At 40.2% G+C, this 22,930-nt stretch overlaps 1 protein-coding gene across 3 annotated transcripts in view; it reads right to left on the bottom strand.

Moving 5' to 3' along the window:
- Nhe2 (Na[+]/H[+] hydrogen exchanger 2) overlaps positions 1 to 17,831 on the bottom strand; it is a 33,374-nt gene extending 15,543 nt beyond the window's left edge. For all 3 annotated transcript variants that reach the window (XR_001890753.1, XM_017910691.1, XM_017910690.1), the window contains exons 1-8: positions 17,399 to 17,831; positions 17,028 to 17,254; positions 15,761 to 16,926; positions 12,716 to 12,979; positions 8,585 to 8,781; positions 7,487 to 7,743; positions 3,201 to 3,418; positions 1,314 to 1,516 (exon numbers count right to left, since the gene is read on the bottom strand). Coding sequence is in view for 2 of the 3 variants with exons in the window: in XM_017910691.1 (XP_017766180.1) it covers positions 1,314 to 1,516; positions 3,201 to 3,418; positions 7,487 to 7,743; positions 8,585 to 8,781; positions 12,716 to 12,979; positions 15,761 to 16,223 (1,602 nt within the window). In the remaining variant the exon portion in view is untranslated. The remainder of the gene's footprint in view (positions 1 to 1,313; positions 1,517 to 3,200; positions 3,419 to 7,486; positions 7,744 to 8,584; positions 8,782 to 12,715; positions 12,980 to 15,760; positions 16,927 to 17,027; positions 17,255 to 17,398) is intronic.
- Positions 17,832 to 22,930: the final 5,099 nt, after the last annotated feature.

A 22,930-nucleotide genomic window follows, 5' to 3' on the forward strand; every position in this document is an offset into this window, starting at 1 on the left:
AAGAAATGGAAAAATAAGTATTCGCGGAACATCACGCATTATTACGTTGAAGTTTAATTTAAACTTTCGCGAAAATTCGCGGCAACGTTGAACCTCATTGGATTAAACAACAGTTGGTCCACGTAACTATTCGTGGGACGTATCGAGATAATCCAAACGAAGGACGTAAAAAGGAAGCAACGTTGGAGTTATAATGGCGGACGTAAAAGGAAGCATAACAGGAGCCATAGTCCTCGATGGGAACTACAGGCAACAGTATATACGGAACGAAGATGAAAAGAACGTAATGCACAAATCTCTACTATTTGCTTAAATGTCGTCCTTTAAGGCAAATATCTCTGAAAAGTTCCCCGCGCGTTATTTTACCACTTCAAACACAAGGAAACGTTCTGCCCCGAAGAACTTTCCCTGATTTCACCCCCTTGCCATTTAATTTCGCAACTGCAATAACACTTATTCAACCGACAACAACAGGGACATTTCAAAATATACTAAATTGACTATATCCGACGTTAAAATTAAGGAAGCTCGTCCCTGTACGACGTGAAAGAGAGGTTAAATATAACGTTTGATTATTGGTGAATAATGGGAATTTAAATTTTCACTTATCAATCTTTTGTGCTATTCTAATGCCTCTATAGAGACATTATCTGGTAATTCGCAATTTATTACTTAGTTCTGTTCTCGTTGGTAAAAATGAAAAGGCGAGTAAGACTGCCATGCAGATAAATTCACAGATATTTTTCTTTTTTTCTTTCCTAACGCAATATTTGGGCTTTAATCATTTCTCTCCACTGTTACAGGTTTTGGTCGATAAAATTGAAAAATCCTCAGAGTGCAAAGGGTTATAATCCCTTTATAGGAAATGGTAAAAATTTGCAGAAACTGTAAGAAGCTTTCGCGTATGATCCGAGCTCAATACTCAAAGACCAATAACACGAAAAATGTTGAAATTTCGAAATGGCCCACATTTACTTCGATTAATAATATTTATAATAATATATGTTGAATTATACTTTTTTATATATATATTAATTAAGAGATTTATAAATAATTATTTTGCCTATATTTATATTTTGAATATTTGAATGAATATTTATAGTAATATATTTATTTTAAGTAATTAATACTTATCGATATTTGTATTTCTGTTTTCCTCTTACAGACTGAACGACAGTCCCCATCATGAAATTTGAAAGTGACCACCATATCAGTTCACCAAGGTACACGTCACGGTGTTTGATTTTCCTCGATTGTCCACTACGTTAACGTGCTCCGAGACAAACTGATCGATCATGTCATCATTGTCTTACCTGTATGAACACCGTGAAGTAGATGACTGCGATCGTGGTGGTGACGAACATCGGCTGCAGCGACACGTGTTTCGGGTCGATCAGCAGGACCAGGGCAAACGCCACAGCCCCTCGTAAACCACCATAAGACATCACGAACTTCTCCACCTTGTTCAGCTTGTGCAGTCGGAACTGATTAGCCACGGCTGTCAGGAAGATTACGCCTGAAATTCCATTTCGATAACATTCAATGCGTTGCACCCTCCATCTCTGATGACCTTCTACCAACGTGACTCGAAAGTTATTCGCGGTTATTTCGAGTTATTTCTACCCTCGATATTCCACCTCTGCCTGTAACAATCTTTCGCGTCCATTTTCCACGCGACATCGAGACACTGAGAAGTTACCATTTTCCATTCTTCCTGTAACGAATTCCTGATCAAAATGATTAATCTTCGTTTTTCATATGGAAATAATAATAAAAATACATAAAAACGCAAGTTTTATATGCAATAATGGCCAAGTTCCATTTTGTATTCGAAAAATTCCGATTAATAGTCGAGACTTTCCACAAACAGAGAAGAAAGACGATGGAAAAATGTCCGGCCGCAGAGGATGGAAGGTAAAATGTTTTCAGAGGGTATAGAGATGACGATGAATTTTTTAAGTGTCGCCACTGGGCAACGATTTAACGATAAACCGGCGATGTTAACGGGAAGCCGTAAGCCCGTGACAGTAAGCTGTGATGCAAACTGCTGGTTACGGAAGAAGCTAGACGAATCTTGTTAAGACTCTTTCGGAATATTTGGAGAGTTAAGCTAGGACAGATCAGAAAAATCTGAGCTCCTTCGAGATTAGTCTTTCCGTTTATTCAGTTGCTCCTAATCTAGATATTTGGATAATCGAAATGGCGAATGTTAACCCTTTGCACTCGACGATTTTTCGGCTAGAGAAGAGTACAAATTCAAAGATTCTCTACTAAAGAACTGACGATACTTTTTTTGAGCAGTAAATAAAGAATTATATAATAACAGAATTGTAGAATTTTTTTTCGATACCACGCATACTGTTACATTACATTAAATTTGATATATAAATGAAATTTTATGAAACGGTGACTGAAACTCACCCCTCGAGTGCAAAGGGTTAACAGCATTTAGTATCACTATTTATTATTCCTAGATGTAGATCCATATTGACTCTAGAACTATAGAACAATCGTTCACCCAAAACATCAATCATCCATCTAACTATCATTAATTTCAAAATATTCCATCCCCTTATCCCCCAGATCTATTTCTCGATATTTCAAGAAGAACCAGAATCCAATTTCCCAATTTCCCAATCGTTCACCTAACTTTTGACTCTTCGTTCTATCCTCTGAACTGCTAATACAATCACTCACGCAAAAGACAGTAAAATTCACCCAACTCTTCATAATCCTAAGATTTAAGCTTCCTCATTGTATTCCCCAATTCATCTTCCGAAATTCGCAAACGATAAGATAATCAGCCATACAAAACAGACTTCAGCCGCGTCCATTGGACCGCCTAATCTCCACCTCGTCTACCTATCTAAATTACCCGTAACAACCCGAAACAATGCTTGTCGGCGCACGTGCCAAGTTTCCCAAGTTCATCCGGCCGCCATTATGCCACAAAAAGGCGAATGGCGCGTGACAAGAAACGGCTGCTCTTGACACGATCGCGTAATCGTTTGCAAAGTGACACGCGATAAGCGCTGATCGGTTTAGCTTAAGGCTCCCTTATCCCTTGATGCCATTAGCAACTCTCTCTCTCTATCAGCCGATCCGGTTCGAATCGTTCGACTAGCTAACATCGGCTCAGGCGATTACTGTCACGAGGCCTTGGCACTAGGGGCTCTGACACACCTTCGACCTTCACTCACCTACGATCCGATAGATCGAGCAGAAGACTATGGTCATGACCACGAACCACGTGTTCCAGTCGTGACGGTTGTTCACGGTGGCGACCCCGAGGAACATGAAGATGATGGTCTCCGAGCTGCTGGACAGCATCTTCATGGTGTACTTGATGGTGGTGTGCGACTTGTGCGAGATGTTCGGCTCCACGTAGTTCTTCATCGTGATACCGCAGAAGGTGATCCTGCGGCACGAGAGGTCACGGCTAATCGACGATGCTGGACGACACAGGGGTTACGTGGCGCGCGATGGCGGTTGGGAGACCGGCGTATCGATCCTAACCTCTGGGCCGTTTCCCAAACGTCGTCGAAATTAATTCCAACGTATGATTACGGGGGTTTACGAAATCGACGGCAACGCGGCTACGACGTTGATTGGATTTACGATACGTACGTGACCACTGACACCCTGCAAATTCGCGCCTATGTCTGCCTGGATGTATCTAGCTGGACCATGGATTCACGCGTCTCCGTGATACCTTGTGGTTAATATGCGATAAGACGCAAGAGATTTTTGACGGCCTGAAGGGTTTAACCCATTCGAGACCGGTTGCACACCGTGTGTGCAATAATAATAATCAGCATTTATCAGTTATTCTGAGTAGTCGCTCCTGGGGACCGTGTTCGAAAAAAATCGCCGTCTCGAATGGATTAAAAGGTTTGCTTTTGGGGGTAGAAAATGTTATGGATTTTTGGTTATATATATTTTCTTTTTTCATGTGAGAGATATATTTTAGGTGTATTCTCCTGTGTGTATGATACTTTTATTAATTGAAAGTGAAAAGAGAGATGATGTGGCCACACGTTTTCGGTGGCCTGGAGGATTCAAAATGTCTGCTTTTGGGAATAGAGAAGTTGGAGTGTTGTGAATTTTTGGTTATTGCTTTTTCTCTATGTGGTGTATTTGCACGCGTGTATATGTGTGTGTGTGATATTTTTATTAATTCGTGATTGGAGGATAGAAATTTTTGGTGTCCTGGAGGATTTAGAGGGTTTGATTTTGGGAATAGAGAAGTTGGAGTATCGTGGATTTTTGGTATAGTGTGTTTTTTTGTTTAGGTTGTTAGTAATTCAGAGTTTGTTTTATGTGGGCAGTGATTTATTTATTCTGGACGTTGAAGGATGCGAATGTAGCAATTTGAGATAGCACAGCTACAGTCTGGATTATTTGAAAATAACTTTGAAGACTTTTAATGGAAATTTTCATACCCGATTAAATTTTTAACATATTTATGTAAATTAAGGATTACGTTTCTCGAATGAACTATTTTCCTCTAATTTCTGTGCTTTCCTTTACTATAATATGTTTAGAATGAAAGGTATAATACCTTTATAAAAGATATGTTTATAAAAATTAGTAAGAATATAAAATTATTTTTTAAAATCGAAGGTTGAGTACCATGACTACTCAATAGAGACTGTATATACTTACAAACAGAAAGAAGACAAACCCTGTATTGATATTTTATAATCCCACCTACAATCTCTATAGAAACGGTATATAAATCGAGAAGCTTTCATAGCTGCACATTAAGCATCTCGAATACAATAGTGACCATATACATTTGAAAAAAAAAGGAAGCTCTCTATATTCATATTTCATAATCCTCCTTACAAACTCTATAGAAACAGCAATGAACATTAAAAATATAAATGGAATAAATAAACTATGAACAGAAATTAAGTGTCCTATAATGTCTATAAATCCTACAATAATGATATATTAACCCTGTGCACTCGAGAGGTGAGCCTAAGTCACCATTTAATCAAATTCCGAAGATCCATATTAATTAACATATCAAATCTAAAATAATCTAAGATTGCATGGAATGTCGAAATAAAATAATTTTAAGTCCAATAATTTATACCCGATTCCTTATTTACCGTTTTAAGAATATCCTCGACGTTACAGCAGAAAATCTTTCAATTGCTATTTCTCTGTAACGAAAATAATCACCGAGTGCAAAGGGTGAATACAATAATAATGTATCAATATACACAATGATGACTATAAATCCTTGCAAATATACAAATAAATCAATAATTTATACCCGATTCCTTATTTACCGTTTTAAAAATATCCTCGACGTTACAGCAGAAAATCTTTGAATTGCTATTTCTCTGTAACGAAAATAATCACCGAGTGCAAAGGGTTAATACAATAATAATGTATCAATATACACAATGATGACTATAAATCCTTGCAAATATACAAATAAAACACACTCTGTATAAAACCAACAACCAACAAACAATAACAAAAAAGATTCAAAATTCCCCTTAGGTACCTATCTGTTTCAAACATCAAACTGATGAACCACCCCAAGGATTCAAAATCAAAGTAGAAAATTTTTGAATTGCTATTTCTGTGTAACGAAAATAATCACCGAGTGCAAAGGGTTAATACAATAATAATGTATCAATATATACAATGACGACTATAAATCCTTGCAAATATACAAATAAGGCACACTCTGTACAAAACCAATAACAAATAACAAAAACCATTCAAAATTCCCCTTAGGTACTTATCTATTTCAAACATCAAACTGAACCACCCCCAAGGATTTCAAATCAAAGCATCCAAAACAGAAACAATCAGACTCTCAAATAAAAAGCAGCCAAACTTCGACCCTTAAATTCCTCATGGCTGTTCAAATACCTCGACATCTTGGACGTTTTAAACGGATAAATCGTCTATTCGTTACAACCTTGTCACAGCTATCGGACCGTATATTCGAAACCCGTCTGTTTGTCGATCAAACACGCCGGGCCCCTCGATTCAATCGTATAAATAAAAATCACGGAGAGCCAGGCAAGAACCGGCGATTACGGGTTAAGCATATTTGAACAGTTATTACACGGGCATACTTCGCAACGGGATCGATCATCGTCGACTTCGCTGGCAAGCGTGTAAATAATAGACTTAACGAGCGTCGCGCCGCCATCGCGAGCCTTTCCAGCGTTTATAACGACGAACTGTTGGCTGCTTTTTAATAAAATCTAGCCTTGGACCGTGTTATCCGGCAATCGCGAAAAGGGCCAGGCTTACGTTCGACCTTCCCGCCCTCTTCCGCAACACGCTACGCGGTCTCGATAACGCGCGAGGCGGAGAAACGGGAGAACCTAACCTCAAAATTTCGCCACGTCGTTTTAACGAACGGTTCGAGGGGCTGATTAAAAAAGAAAAAAAACTCGTGGATGAATCGTTCGCGAGGTACATGCACGTAACGACTCGCGTGAGAACTCGATGACTCTTTTTGAAATTCGCAGGGGCGGAGCGTGTAGGGGGGCGAGTAGGGGGAGCGAGCAACGCTAGTGCTGCAATTTTCTAGGTCGCCACGTGCACAGAGGCTATTTGGCATTGTCGGTAGTAAACAAGAGAAACGCCGCTGTGGAATTTGATTATTATCGTTTTGCTGGGAGACAGATTCTCTCTGGAATTTTTATTTCGCTTTCCGGTAAGCGGTTTTGCTTGCAGTTTGAGGTCGCGCGGGGTGGTTCATGGGCATGAGGTCATTAAGGTATCAACGAGGCTCGGTAACGTGGATGTAGAGTATCGAATTTTTGTGGTACCACGATGTATGTAAATTTTACGATGGTTTAAAAAATCATCCCTCGATGTTTAAGGAATTAAGGTGAAAATTGTAAGGTTATAAAATATTTCTTATAGTTTGATTTAAAAAAAGAAGAAAATTTTTTGAATTATCGAGATTTTTAAACAATTACAAATTAATCGAAGAATCTTCCTAACAAATTCCCAAAAATTAATTCCGGGGTCATTAACACTAGAACTACCAACTTATGATAATAGCAGTGATACTACGAATAACTATAAATAATTACATTTCAACCTAAATAAAACTCGTACTAATACTAATTTTATCAAAAACTATTGTGTTTCCAGAAATTGCAAAAATAAAATATTTGGTACAAATCATTTCGACCCCCCTTGGTTCTAATAGCTAAAGTTATGTAACGTGTGTACAAAATATTAAACGACAGTATAAAAGATACTTCTAAAGGATTATAACTTCCACTTTTCCTGGAAGGTAAGCTAATTCCAGCTAACTTACTCGATATTCTCGTAAATCCAATTACGACAGTGAAGCTTAAAAATCGAAGTATTCGTTTAGAATTTTACCAGACGAACCATGGAACCGTCCCGATGGCGAATGATCGTTGTGCTATTAAGACGTTCTAGGACATGAACGAACCCCGTGGCGTTGGCGGAAGTGGATCGGTTTACTTACGCCAGTATGCTGGACATGTGAAAAATCTCGGCGTTCAGGTAAGCCAGGTAGGCCATGACGAATATGAAGATGGGCTCGATCACGCGAACCTGGTGGGTGAACCTCGTAACGAAACCGGTGGCGAAGCCCCATATCACCCCTATTATCGTGCCACCGATCGCGACCACGAAGAACGAAGCCAGTCCCGACAGTAGGTCCGTGTAAAGTATATTCGCAGGTCCTATCTCGTTGTACGCCTCGAACATATGGTACAGTACCTGCGTGTCATTAAACAACCACAACATATTCAGCTGTTACTACGATTAAGAGATTTCACGATGCAGCGAAGGGATTAGGATTGCACGGGGCTGTGGAGGAAGTGGGACGCGGAGGATCGCGCAAAGTCGAGGGAGATTTAATCGTGTAATCGCTGTCGTGAGATACGACCTCCGGAGACTTACGAATCTGGCAAGAGATTAAATTAAATTTGAATATTCTTATCTTTCTTTATACTTTTCTTCCACCATTCTTTTGGGATAATATTTTTCCAAGGATTTCCGTCGTATTGGGATTTAATTATGGGATAAATGCTTTTCAGGTGACACGAAGCTTTCAAAATCTGACGAATTTGGACGGAAATTATTTTCTTCTTTTATGGAGGTTTTTCGTTGTATTGGGAATCAATTATGAGATAATTTGCTTAACCCTTTGCACTCGACGACTTTTTGGCTAAAGAAGAATAGGATTTTAAAGATTTTCTGTTACAAAGCTGACGATATTTTTCTCAACAGTGAATAAGAAGTCGTATGATAATTAACACGAAGAATTATTTCATTTCGATACCTTACACACCGTTACATTATCTAAAATGTGACATATTAATGAATATCGAGCTTCGAAATTTTATCAAATGGCGACTGAAGGGCGCCTCTCGAGCGCAAAGGGTTAATTATCGAATAAAGTGGAGAATTAAATGGACTAGTCAATTCTATGAGAAGCATGAATATAAACATAACTTCGAATTTGAAAATTGTGCTTCGATAATTCAAGATGATTGTATTACACGATATCATATGTCAAAGTATAGCGTGTTTGAAGTTATTCAGAAACGATACTTACGACGGTGACAGCGTCGTTCAACAGACTCTCGCCGAACACGACGATGTACAAGATCTCGTTCACGTGAATTTCCTCGAAGACAGCCAGCACAGCGACAGGATCGACAGCACTGATCAACGCGGAGAAGAGGAACATCTGAAGGAGTGGTGTCTCGAAGCCAAAAAGTCCACTCTTACCCAACACCCATAACGAAGCTCCTATAAACAATTCAAATTCGAAAAACGAATATTAAGCACTCTATAATCCTTCGAAGCTGAAAAGGTTGCTCTGACGCAGCATCCACGATGAAGTACCTATAAACAATACGAATGAAAAAAAAAAAAAAGAAAAGAGGAAAAAGAATTAAACACTCTACGAAAAGGCTGCTCTTATTCAGCATCCACAATGGGACATTCAAGAGCAATTTAAATCGAAGAAAAATTAATCGCTCTATGCTCGATTAACCTTTACTTGAAGCTCAATCTGCATGACCTTTGGCTTAATCAAAACGTAGCATGAACACAATTGAAATTTCAGTAACAGTCTATCGAAAGGTCAGAACTTAAGGTCTTGGATTTTCGATAATCGATGGAACGATTTCCCGGATCGTTCAATGCTTTTGAATAATTCGAAGCGTTTTATAGGCTTAATTAATTCCAAATAAAATTGAACGGCAAACTTCATCTCCCACGTGACACGAATGTATTTTCCCGGGAGCAAATATTCCATATATTCTTTCATCCTTTCTCTTCGACGAGATTAAAATTTATACAAGTATGTGTCAGTCGATCAAATTTCATATCGGAATTTTCAGTTCCCATGCTTATTTTTAGCTTAACAATAATCTTTTTTCACTTCCATCACACGTCATCCCCTATGTGTACCTATATTTTGCACCCTCTGAATTATGGTTGATAAAAAAGGGTAGTATTTTACGTTAAATCCAGAAACAATTTGGATATCAATACCTCGCAAATTTTCAACGGAAAAATAAGTCACATTTTTTAATCAGCCTTTAAAAATAAAAACATTGATTTCAAAATAAATTTCTCCAAATAAAATCAATATATGGAATTTTGAAACTTTCAGATTCAATCCTCGACAATTAAAAAGTTACATTCGTTTCCTAAATTTTAAACAAAAAGACGAATAAAATTTTTTTCGTCAAGGTTTAATAATTTTCAGTTCTCAAAATAAGTCCAATTTCGAAAGTTTCAGATTCTAATTTGCGAGAATTAAAAAGTTACATTCGAACGCAGCCCCTACCCTAAATTTTAAATAAATCGAACAAAATTTCATCAGCGTTTAAAAATAAAAAGATTGAGTTCTCAAAATAAGTCCAATTTCGAAGGTTTCAGATTCTAATTTGCGAGAATTAAAAAGTTACATTCGAACGCAGCCCCTACCCTAAATTTCAAATACGCGACCCCATTACACATCATTTTCGTGGAATCGACGAATCACCGTTTCAATAATCGATTTGACACGAAAACCGTCACGGTGACAATGTTTCTCTGCAATAATTGGAACTCCCAACGATTCGAGTTAATAATAAGATTCCGCGAACTTGACGTTTCCGGTTCGTCTTTAATTAACGCGGACATCATCGTTCCATCGCGTAGAGAAAATCCGGCAGATTTCGTAACGACGAAGCGCCGTTTCGCGAACACGACGATCCGCAAACAGAAATCGCGTGGGCGGTTCGACGTCCGCGCGTTTTCACTCTCGATATGCCTGGCTCCCGCGACTTCCTATATACAGGGTGATTGCGAAACGCGTGGCCGAAACTTGCGAAAGGGTGGACGAACGCGGACGAAATAGCGTGTCTGAAAATACAAACTAACTTCGTGAGAATATTTATAGCGAGGTGAGTGGTTAGTGTCAGAGATGAGGAAGTGGGTATAAGTCAAAGTGCTCGAGATCAGGGAGTTGATGACGGCTCTAAATGGGGCACATATGATAACGTACGTGCTATTTTCGATGTGTGATATGTACTATGATCGCTTTTGAAACGTGAGAGCATAGAATTTTTGGGTTAAGATTGAATTCTGATTAATGACTCTTCGATAATTTCAGGGTAATTTTGGAATTAATTCTCTTCGATTTTTAAATTGGTATTTGATTATTCTGATTTACTGTGTAGAAAGTATAACGTCTTTTAAGTTGTTTTGAGGTTATACTTATAGGTTAGGTTCGAATATTCTTGTTAGATTTTTGTATTTAATTACTCTGATTTTATATATAAAAGTAATAGTGTCTTTTAGGTTGTTAAATGGCTACAGATATAGGTTAAGTTTTAATATCTTTTTCTTTTCCTTTGTTAGGATATTTTAATTATTTGATGATTACTATGAAATGTATGAATTGTATTACTGAACAGTCTTGCAGATTGTTCAAAAGCGATACTCGGTACACGGGACAGTGATTAATTTGAGGGTTGATCATGCAAATTAAGGTCATCTACACTGATCATCTAGGTTAAGGTCATCTCCACAAAGATACAAAAGTCTCTCTGCTTTGTGCAGAGTGTCTGTGTACATGACCTTAACCTGGTTGGTTAGTGTAGATGACCTAGTGACCTTTAGTAGTATGTATCACAAATTCCTTACTCGATTAAATTTTTTTCCGCTAATTACTTAACATTTGATGAAAATTAGCATTCCAATTCCCATTTTAAAGATATTTCATTGTTCATCTATTAAGAATGGAATAAATAATTAATTAAATAAATAAATAAATAAAAATTATTTAATTAAAATTATCACTCGTTTCTGTCAGCTATATTATTGATACTATCCTCTGCATCGCTATTTTATTCGCGTTAGTCGTGTGTACATTCCATGATTAATGCCCATTGTTCATTAATAAACGAACAATTAATAATTCCTTGAAATTAACATAATATCGAGATCTCACGGTTGTCGATGATTTTCTGAAATCCGTGTAAATCACTCGAGCAGGGTGAAAGTACATATCGTTGTCAATGAATATATCGCCGAGTTTACCGTTTAATCAAGAACGAATCTTTTATTCCATTACGAGGGCTAATTAGCCCTGTGAAGTGCTCTTACACGATTCTGTCGGATTAAAAGCCGCTTATGTTCGAGAAAGAAGTGTTTCTAGACCCACATCAATGATCTCACAAGCAGTCTGCTCACCCACTTCAAAATCACTCCGTGTGGCTCTCGAATAGTGCGTTTCTTAACAACGCGCGAGAAAGTAACAGAAATAGACTGTGTAATATATATAAAAACGACCGAAGAAAATATATCGCTTCGAAAGATTGCGGAAGAACGTGGTTAGAATTCTAACGTGGCAGAAAAATAAAGAAACAGAAAAATTTGTATTTTCTCAGCGAATTTTGGAAAACCACTAATTATTCCGATGTACATGTTCGAAAATTAAAAATTTCCACATGGACGATCTTAACCTACTTCCTCGTATCCACTTGGAAAATATGGAACAAAAGGAGATGATTATGCATTAATATAATAATCGAAATCTAAATCGGGACAAAGCTTTCAAAATTTTTTAATTTTCGAATTTCGAAAGTCTCTCGAATGTTTGAATATCACGAAGCTAAGAATTCCAAAAGTTTCGCGAATTTAAACATTTTACGAAGCTTAGAATTTGCAAAGTTCCACGAATTTAAACATTTTACGAAGCTTAGAAATTGCGAAGTTTCGCGAATTTAAAAATTTGACGAAGCTTAGAATTTGCAAAGTTTCGCGAATTTAAAAATTTTACGAAGCTTAGAATTTGCGAAGTTTCGCGAATTTAAAAATTTGACGAAGCTTAGAATTTGCAAAGATTCGCGAATTTAAAATTTTACGAAGCACAGAATTTGCAAAGTTTCGCAATGTTTTAAATCCCACGAAGTCTCGACTTTCGAAAATTTCCTGAATTTAGAATTTTTCCAAAGCTCAAAATTTCGAAAGTCCCGCGAAATTTCAAATGTCACGTAGTCCCGAATTCGGCAAATCCCCGGGGATTCGAAATCTCCCAAAACTTTAAATCTTAAAAAAAAAGAAAAAAAAAAGAAAAAAGGAAGAAAAAAATAAAACTAGGAATATAAAACTATATAAAACTAGGAAGATAAAAGTAAGCAGCGTATCCACCATGGGACTCTCTGCTCGTTCCAGTTTTACCGACCTATCGACAAGGTGTTAAATATAGTCCCGACGACGGCGAACAGGAGTATCGTCCCCAGGTGGTCGAAGAACAGCCGGTTCGGCATGAAGTAGCCGGCGTCCAGGATGATGGGCGGCAGCATGTAGAGGAAGAACGTGTCGGGGGTGAGGGGTGACACGTGGACGCTGCTGGCCTGGAACAGTAAGACACCGACGACGACGCCGACGACGATCAGTAAACAGGACTCTGGAAAGATCTTGCTGAGCCTTGGCGTCATGTGGAAGCCTGCATGTATAGAAAACACGTCTCTTAGATATAGTCAAGTACCGATGAAATGGAAAATAGAACGGGTGGAAGACACCCTTCCTTGGTCGGCCATGTTGCCAGCACGAGAACAATCGTTCCGTTATTAACCCTCGTTCGACGAACCTTGCGCTCCAGACACTTTTTAAACCGCCTGTTGCAGCTTACCGGGAAATTAGTCGTCTTGTCTATAGTTTGGTATCAGAGGACACTTTGGGTCAGCTCTGGGAAACCTTTGTGGAAGATGGCAGACTATTGGCCAAGAATTGAAGCAAAGATTTGCTTGGCTGTGAAGATAGTACTGTGTACTGAAGATAGTATTATGTTACTGTATTAATACGTATTAGCATTGTATATTATATTATTACAGCTGTATTGCATGTATTGTATATTATATTATTATAGTGTACTATAGTAATGCAATATTCTATTTTATAAGTATTTTGTTTTGGTGTAATGTAACAGGTGTACTGTATTGTTGGATTGCATTAGTATTACGTGTTATATTATAATATAATATACATACATTATACTATATTTTATAAATATTTTGGTTTGGTGTATCGTGAAACGTGTATTATATTTTTCATTAGGTTTTTCACAGAGGAAACGTATTGTAAGCGTGAGTAAAAGTTTTTGACTCGTTCTATAGTTGCGTGCTGGGTTTTAATGTCGATATGTATGCATGTTTTAACGTCCATAGGTACTCGTTATTGCATTTTTTCTTTATCCAATACCAACTTTCGCGATCAATAAAAATATATCTTATAAAAACGTAAAAATTTGTTAATTTATAATTTTCGAACATTCACTCGCTACAGGTACACTATACAACTGAAATGTGATCATCGTACGTTATATAACTAACAGACTTTTATAACCGATGACTTAATTTTAGTCCACCAAAAATGAACGCTGCTATAGTTATCCCAGCTTAACTTAGACAATTCCTTATCGAAGATTCAATTTACGAGCGGCCAATTTTAAACAAGACGATATTGTAAACTACCTATAGTCTCAGCACACTAAATCTCAATTCGAAGAACATACGATATAATTTCACGCGTAATCGTACAGCACGCGAGCAATAACCAAATTTTCCTACCCAATTCGCGCTCGTATATCACCCGTAATGTCCAACAGACCCATAGTGTCTATACTGAACGCAAACAAGCCTACACGTAGCTAGATATTTATTTCCTCGAAAATTGAAACAAACCTTGTCACACCTACGCGATACTATGCAACACCGACGTACCCGTGACGTTAATGCCAACCGTATTCCAAATTAACCTCTTAAGCAGCGAATTATTGCAACAAAATCGACCACAAAATTCCCCAAATTACTAAACTATCAATTTACCAAGTGACTACTAAAAATTCCCAAAGAGCTGGAATCATGGAAAATTCAAATACACACTTTCGCACGAGTACAGCGAATAGAGTAGGACCTCGTCAAATTTAAAATAAAAACTGTAATTACAGTAAAAACTATAATAAAAATTTATAATAGGTAAAAATTTTAAGTAAAATCGAAATTTTCACCCCCCACTTAAGGGGTTAAATAACACGATCGTCGATATTTCTGATTTTTTTGGGGCACACGCGTGATGAGTTTCATAGACTCTGCCACTTTATCGAGTACAAGAGAGAGGCAATATCGGTTTTTATTCTTGTAAGATATACAGAATCTATAAAAAGCCTTATGTTACGAGTATAGTACTTCACGTTGCAAACACGATCGATGGTACCGAGGAACAAGTAGAACCCCTGTTATTCGAGCTTCCAGTTTGTGGATGTTCCATTAAGTTCTCTGAACACTGTATTATCGATACCGTTGTCTCCCTTTCGAAATGGAAACGTTTTACGTTGCCTCCAGTACAATGTAACATAATGTAATACTATTTATAGAGTTTAATACGAGTCTAATATTCAATGGTCATTTATGCAACGGTGTGACATCCGGGGATCAATGCTTAACGGATGGAAATAAACGCGTGTGATAATAGGTTAAATTAATGGCAGTGGCGAATAACTGGAAACAACGGGAAAATATAAATAATTTACTCCAAATACGTGAGAAATGTACAAACGGAAGATAAACACGTTGCGCAAGGTGTTGCGAGATTTATTCGTACTCGTAGTTTTGCAAACGCGGCGAGAAACGAGCCGCGAGTTTGCCAATATTTTGGAAATACGAGACTCGTATATTCCGAGTGATCGGTTTAAGATTCCATAGAATGATTCAATTTTCAATATTTACGATTATTCTATTCCACACCGATATCTCATTTCCCAACCGTATTTCGCGAATCGTACCCAACTCTTCGCGGATTTCACGCAAGAGCTTCCTCCGATTCGATAAGTTTAATAAAAGTTGAGATAAATCGCTTCGGAGAAAATCCGAATCACAGTTGACAGCAAACTACTCCGCATATACGAATCCACAGATACGGATCTATCCCTACGTATAAACACCCCTGGAGACTTGTGAAGATCCAAGATCCGCATCGTCGCAAGGAAAGATAAAATCGATGCGATTCCAAGCAAGCAACAGTTAGACCCGGGTTATAGATCACGACTGACCCTGTCAACAATCACGACCGTTCGTCGATCAAGGGTTAAAAGTCAGAGGTTGACCTATTTACCCACGCGTCAGACTCAACGACAGACACAGCCGTCGTATGCCTAGCAAAAGGAGCAAGGAACAACCGAAATACCGGATAGTTCCGGTTCCGAGTTCAAGATCCGTTCGTTTCGTACCTATTTTCGCGATGCTGGCGAAGAAGATCCAAATTCCAATGACGAACGGGGTCTCGACGCGGTGAAACTCCACGGAGATGATCTTGTACTCCGGCTTCGAGTGTTTGGCAGCATCTGCCTCCTGGACCGCGTGAGACGTCAGGTGTTCCATGGAATTGGCCCCGTTGCCTTGACCGGATGACAGGCTTCGAAAGGACACGTCGTCCGGCAGGGATCCATCGATGGGACCCATGGGTCCGAAGCTTTTGCCGGGATAGGGCTCCCTGAGATCTCGGGGGAACTCGTGGTCATCGACAATGGGTCCGTGCATCGCGTAGTCGTCGACAGGGATCCGTCTCTCCTGCAGATCGGGTACGGCGTCGTAGAACTTGGCCAGGCCAGCCTGGCCACTCGTCGGCCAGCAGGCGACGTGGAGGATGAACGCGAGCGCGATCATCGTCGGCGCGAGGACACGTGGAGCCATGACGACGTTACTCGGCGACGACTCTGCCGAACCTGTTCACGGGGACCGCGCTGTTCGTTCGCGCTCGTCCACCGGTGCTGAGTCACCCTCAGTACCATCAGAAGAGAGCTCCAACCACGAGGAACCTGCAGCCTGAATGGCTCCCGCTGCTCTGCAGGGAACGCACCCCCCCTCGTCGCTACTTCACTGCGCCCTTATGCTTCCCCTTGACTAAACCTCTGCTCGTGATTGTCCTCGAGGTACGAGTTCCTCGCGTTTCTATACGTCTAAGTCTGAGTGGAAGACGATCGTTTCACTGTCCTCTGTTTGAACCTCTGATCGGTTATTGCTTCGCGTGGCAGTCAATTACTCCAGGGTCTTTTAATCTCTCGTGTATCACTGAGCTTCGACGAGAAACACACGCGATAGGAACTAGTTCTCGTTCAGATCAATCGGCACACACGAGAGCCTCGGGTATTTCTCTCATCCAGGTACCCAGACTCACCGTTTCGTGTTAATAACTGGGATGGATTGGTATATGCTTCCGACCTCCTCCTCGATCTTGCTCCTAGTGACGCTCCAGTTCTACGCCGCTTCTATATTTGTATCCTCCCTGACGTTTTTCGGCGGCGAGCGTGATCACGAGCCGATCTTCTCCGCTGCGGTGTCAATGAACTCTTAGCCAAACGAGGCGTGAGAGACAGAGGAGGAGAGACAGAGTGACCTAGACGGCGGGGAAAATCGAGATCTATTTGGAGTCGAGGCGGAAAAAGAGTGTCGCGGATAGCTGGAGGATCCGCGCGGCATCTTTGTTTTGGTACTTACCAGAAGCGGCGCCGTTCGACGCTGCTTCTCCTCCCGCGCCGTTTATTGGCCGGTTATCGACGACGGAGAGAGTGTTCTCGGTGTACGCAGCTGCAGCAGAACCAGACCAGGGTAGATCGGGCACTCGACTAGCTCTTATCGAGCTACTCCACCGTCGTGTTTATGTTCCTTCCACGGCGTTCTCTAACGATAACGATCGATCACGGCCACAGATTCTAGCGATCACTCTGTCAACCGAAAAAAATCCACACTGACAATCCAAACCCTGTCTCGATTCTCCATACACAATCCGCTAATCCCTCTGATCCTCTAGAGCATTCCGATGGATTATCTCACAGGGCTAATCTCGGAAAGGCACTGGTCTAACGTACTTGTCACTTATCGGATGCGAGCGAATCGAATCGAATCGAATCCTGGCGAGGATTCGGGGACTGTCGAGAATCCCCGAGGCAGGTGCAGACTACTCGACAGCCTTCACGCTGGTTGACGACGCACGGGTCTCCTGTGGCAGCGACAGACCTCGACGGATGTCAAGGGTGGGCACGGGACGAAGACGTGGCAGCCGGGCAGATGCATGGTGGAGTCGTAAAATGGAAGTTGCGTGGCGTTCCCAGGTTTCAGCGGTGCGCTTCGATCGACCGACACGGCAGCACTGCGCGAGCGGAATCGTGGAGCCGCGCGCCGGCTCGCGCTGGCTACGTCGACGTAGACGTCGGGCACACGATCAACACCATCGTCGCGACGAGTGGACTAAGGGCGACCACGGATCGCTGCCAAAAACGTGCGTAGCTGCCGACGAGGCCACCCTCGACGTCGCTACTGACACCCGATGGACACCAATCTCTCCGTCCTTCTCGCGCCACCGTCGCGCCGCCATTTTCTCTCTCGCTCCACCTAGCGCCATCTCTGTCAGCCTCGCGGCCCTAGCGGCCCTCCGTCCTTCTTCAATCGACTTCGTTACCCCGCGTCGCTGAGCCTCCAGCCAGCTGATCGTTGCGGAACCCGCGCAGGCGTCGCGACGCCTCGATATAGCTTTAGCGCGACGTCGTTGGGTGTGCTTGCACGCACCGCACCGCCTCGACGGTTTGTTGTCGAGCCGACACTGGAGTCGTAGCCCGGACATACGGGAATACTGCGTATGAAAGGGATTGCTGGCATTCTGTGCAATGATCGATAATCATGCTGTGCAAAGGGTAGACGGAATGGGGTATGGAATTGCGGGCCGAGGATGCAGCTTTGTTTACAGATGGCGGGAATCGGGATACCGATGTAGGCTCGTGTGTTGTTTCATGAAGGTATCTCTGTTTCACGGTTAGGATTTTTCCGTGCTCGTCTCCTGTCTGTCGGGGCTTTTGAGGTTACGCGAGGTAGGCTAGGTCGGCTGGCTACGCAGACGTCACGGGACACGATCGAAATCCGACCTTTGCGTTTAAAGGGGAGAACGTGCGTTGGCTTCCATCTCGCTTTTGCGCCTCAGCATATTTTTCAGTGCAAGTCTCTCAAGAATATTTAATGAAATGCATCGCCTGCCGTTTCTACGGAGGATTGGTCACGGACGAGTCGGTCTACGGGGAATTCCTGATCCAAAGAGTCGCTTCAATGTTCCTTTCGATTACGTTAAGTAGAACATCCTTTGTCTCGCTGTGCATCTTAATCTCTTAGTCCTCCTGTGCGTCGGGCCTTCAATTGGGTCACGCGGATCATTCCGCGTTACTTTCGTTCTACAATTATGTCGTAATAGCATCTCTCGTAGATCAAGAATCGGAGATAACGAGAGGTCTTCGGAGACCTTATGGTACACGTTAATCTCTCAGCTTTTCTGCAAAACTGACTTCCAATTGGGTCACAAAGACGGTTTAGTATTACGTTCCTTTTACGAGTATATTATAACAATATTCCTTTTTCTTTAATCATAACTTATTTCCTATTCGTTTTTTTTATCACAATTAGTCTCACCAACGAATCCTTCATTTACAATCTAAAATCAACGATTGCTCAAAAATTCTTCATTGTCGTTTCTCTTTAAATTTATGGGTGCTTATTATTACGTAAACGTTCATCGTTTTACGTATTTTCTACTAGCGTTCAAAACTACAAAACGAGCCTATAATAATATCTTCTTTGTCACAAGTAGTCTTATCAACAAGTCCTCGATATAAGATCTAATATCAACGATTGCTCAAAAATTCTTCAGAGATAATAAAATATTACAGAACAGTTAATTTATTAATAAAAATTAATAAAAATTCTCGTAGTTTTTCCTATGGAACAGTCCTTCTGTTATATCACATTCGTTTTCCCAATTATACTGCAATATCTTCTACATCGCGATTAGCCTTATCATCGAATCTCCCAATTAAGATTTAAATCAGCGATTTTTAGAAAATTCTTCAAAATCGCAATATCGGATGTTCTCCAAAGACTTTCGTTCTCCTGCGATGCCTTTTTCAGCAGTCCTAAATCTCCGTAGGTACGTCAGGTATATAGGACACTTGGGCTATATAGGGTCACGGAATCCAAGCTGAGATCGACCTTAAACCAGCCGCGTCACGTAGCCGGATCTTGGAGACACCTTTAACCTTGACCTTGTCGCTGTTGCGCTAGCAAAACGCTCGGCTGCCTCGGCATAATCATACCACGCGACCCAGTGCTAGCCTACTTACTTCTTCCACGTGCCGGCAGAGACAGTCGATCGGTTCCAGGATTGTTCTCGCCGGGATCGAATACGCTGCAAATGCCATCCTGCTTTCTCTCCCCTTGTTACAAATGGAAAATCGTAAACTGCACGATCAACCCTGGTCGATAACGACGCGATAATTAAACGGACGTGGCCATTCGGGGCTAACGTGCAGCTAAAACGAAAATGGAATTGGCCGTCGTGCTTCGAAGGATACCTTGAAAAATGGTGGAATAGGACAACGAACGGACGTAATTACCGGATGTAAGCTGCAGTTTCAATTATTTTTCTACGAACCGCGGCAATTCTCGATAATACTCCCTCTACGCCGACGTGCTTTGATTTGTCGTTGAATTTCTGGGGGTACAAGGCGAAACGATTATGTTCCTTTGGAATATACGACAGGAATTTTTCATTATCCTTCCTACTGTTAACAAGTAGATGGAAAAATTAGAAATACGAGGGTAATAAGGGATAAATAGAATGCAGAAATATGAAAAGTTGAGGTTCAACCCTTTGCACTCGAGAGGCACCCTTCAGTCGCCATTTGATAAAATTTCGAAGCTCGATATTAATTAATATATTAAATTTAAAATAATGCAACAGTGTGAGAGATATTAAAATGAAATAATTCTTATTTACTGCTCAAAAAAGTACCGTCAGCTTTATAGCAGAAAATTTTTCAACTCGTACCTTTCTTTAGCCAAAAATTCGTCGAGCGCAAAGGGTTAAAGGTGAAATTAATTATTTCCTTTTCGTTTTCGTAAGCTTTTTCTTTTGTTTCAATTATTCGACAAAAGATTGTTCCTCCACGTGGACGTTCTTTGATTTATCGTTGAATTTCGGAGAGCGAAGGATGGAATAATTATCCTTCCTCGGAATATACAACGCGTGCGAAGGAAGCGTAGTAATTTTTATATTATCTTTTGTTCCGTTTGTTCGTTGAAAGTAAACGACGATGGACAACAAAAATAAGATTTATTGTAAAGCAAGACAAAAGCACGTGCACTCGCGAACGTGTTGCAAACGGAAGTCGAGCCTGAGTTACAAAAAGAGGTACGTGTACACGCTTGTCCCGAGTATTGATCTAGAATAATCTACAATAAATCATTTTAAGCGGAAGATTTAAATTCCAGCACTATTTTTTATTATTTCCTATTACCTTTTTCATTCTATATTATTTTATCGAAGAGTAGAGTAAGCAAAAGTAAACACAGAAAAATATAAATATATAAAATATATAATATACGATATTTATTTCTCTTCTGACGTTTTACATTATCTGCATGGTACCATGTAACAAGAATAACACGACGATGACTTTTCGTTATCGTTCTTCCCAGTTTTCCGACTGGAAAGGTGAAATTATTTCGCGTTAACAATGTCCGACGTGTTTGCGAATAAATTTGACATTTAACCCGGTGTTAGAATAATTTTTCTACCTATTAATCCTCGTTTCCACGAGACGTTCGAAATTCTGGAATGACGCAAATGGAACGGCCACGTCGTAAACGTCGAAACCGTGCATCAACGTTTGATTAATTACGTTTTGCGAGAAATCTTAAAAAGACCGACGCCTTGAACTTCGTCCAAAACTTATCGTATTCCACTCTGTGAACTGTCACGACTAAGAGACCGGAACTCGCTCCACCGCCATTGTATTTCTATCGCGACTCGGTTGGTAAACAACGCGACATCCTTAAAGTGAGGTTATGTTAACTATCGTCAAGTTAAATCGATGCGAATCTCGTTACCCTGTAAATTCAAATCGCATGCTTTCTGCACGAGACACCTGGAACGCGAATAAAGCTTAGTAAATCGATTCGATAACGACGTACAGCCATTTTTCTTCGATAAGTCAGGGTCATTAGGTTGTCAAGACTGTTTCTTTTCTTTTTTCCCATTTACTTCGAATTTTTAATGTACATTTCCCTGAGGCTGACTCTCATCGTTATTTATCGCACTCGAGATATAACTAATCGACGATTCTTCACTTTCAAAACACGAAACAAAAACCAAACGAATTATTCCATTTTTTGCTCGCGTAGCGATCAAGGACTCGACTGCCATTAACAGGCTAGCATGTTCTAATCTCTCGCCAACGTTCTGCACGAATTTTTGCGAGCTATAATATCTCGTTTCTTTATTAAGAAATTGCCATTGATCCTTTATCTTTTGGATTATTCAACATAAAAATTATAACATCTTATCAGATACCATACTTCGCAAATATCTATAAAAAAAACATAAATACAAAACTAGAAGTTCTAATTTAACCGAATATAAAGAAATGGAATATTTTTAAGAAAATTTCCGATAATTTTGCAATTTAAAAAATTTCTAATTTCCATAAACTCTATCTTACCATCGACACCCAAAAATCTAAAACTGACAGCTCGATTTCAACATCCCTAAATCCCCATATCGATCCATCGATCACTCACCAGAGTATTGACAAAACGTTATCTTTTTATCATCACGCTAGATTCAGCCAGTTTTCATACAGGTGCCAGATAATAGGCTTATCCGGACATTTAATTAGGCAGACACTTACGGTTGACTCAATATTCCTTATCGATAAAGCATCGTGTGAGACGTTTTCGAGATAGAGGGGCCACGGATGAGGGCTTACTTCGAATCCGTAGTAACTATATTTATTATCGAAACAAGATTACACGAAGAAAGAGGTTGGTCAAACAGTGACGAGTATATGTGTATACATAGAAGAAAAAAACAACTGCAAAGAACTCTCCCAACTACCAAACTTGACGCGACACTCCTCCTCGAGAGGATCGTCTCACGCCTTCTCTAATCTTTCGATGAACCTACCATGCCCAGTGAAATGACCGGTGGACGAAGAAATAAACTAAGAAAAACTTCAGAAAAATGGAACACGAGGAGATATCGAAAAATCGATTATACCTATATTAAAAGAAAAATCGTAAAGACGAGTGACCAAAACGACAACGCCGAGTACGAATTACCGAAAATTTTTAATTAAAAATTTAAAAAACATCATTTAGGTCTTGGTAGCTTCAGTGTTAAACCTCCCCCCACCCTTTTGGTCACGAAAAATATCACAGGCCCATCGGTACACTGCTCGTCGATGAACGTTTTTCCCCATGGGCCCTGTTCTTGTCTCCTCCACTCGTTTTCACTTCTTTCCTCCTTTATGACCCTTTTTCGCTGAGACTCCTCGAGCCTACGATGCTACATACATAACCTC

The sequence above is a fragment of the Eufriesea mexicana genome, unplaced genomic scaffold (genome assembly GCF_001483705.2).
Source record: "Eufriesea mexicana isolate 0111107269 unplaced genomic scaffold, ASM148370v2 scaffold139, whole genome shotgun sequence".
Taxonomy (NCBI): domain Eukaryota; kingdom Metazoa; phylum Arthropoda; class Insecta; order Hymenoptera; family Apidae; genus Eufriesea; species Eufriesea mexicana.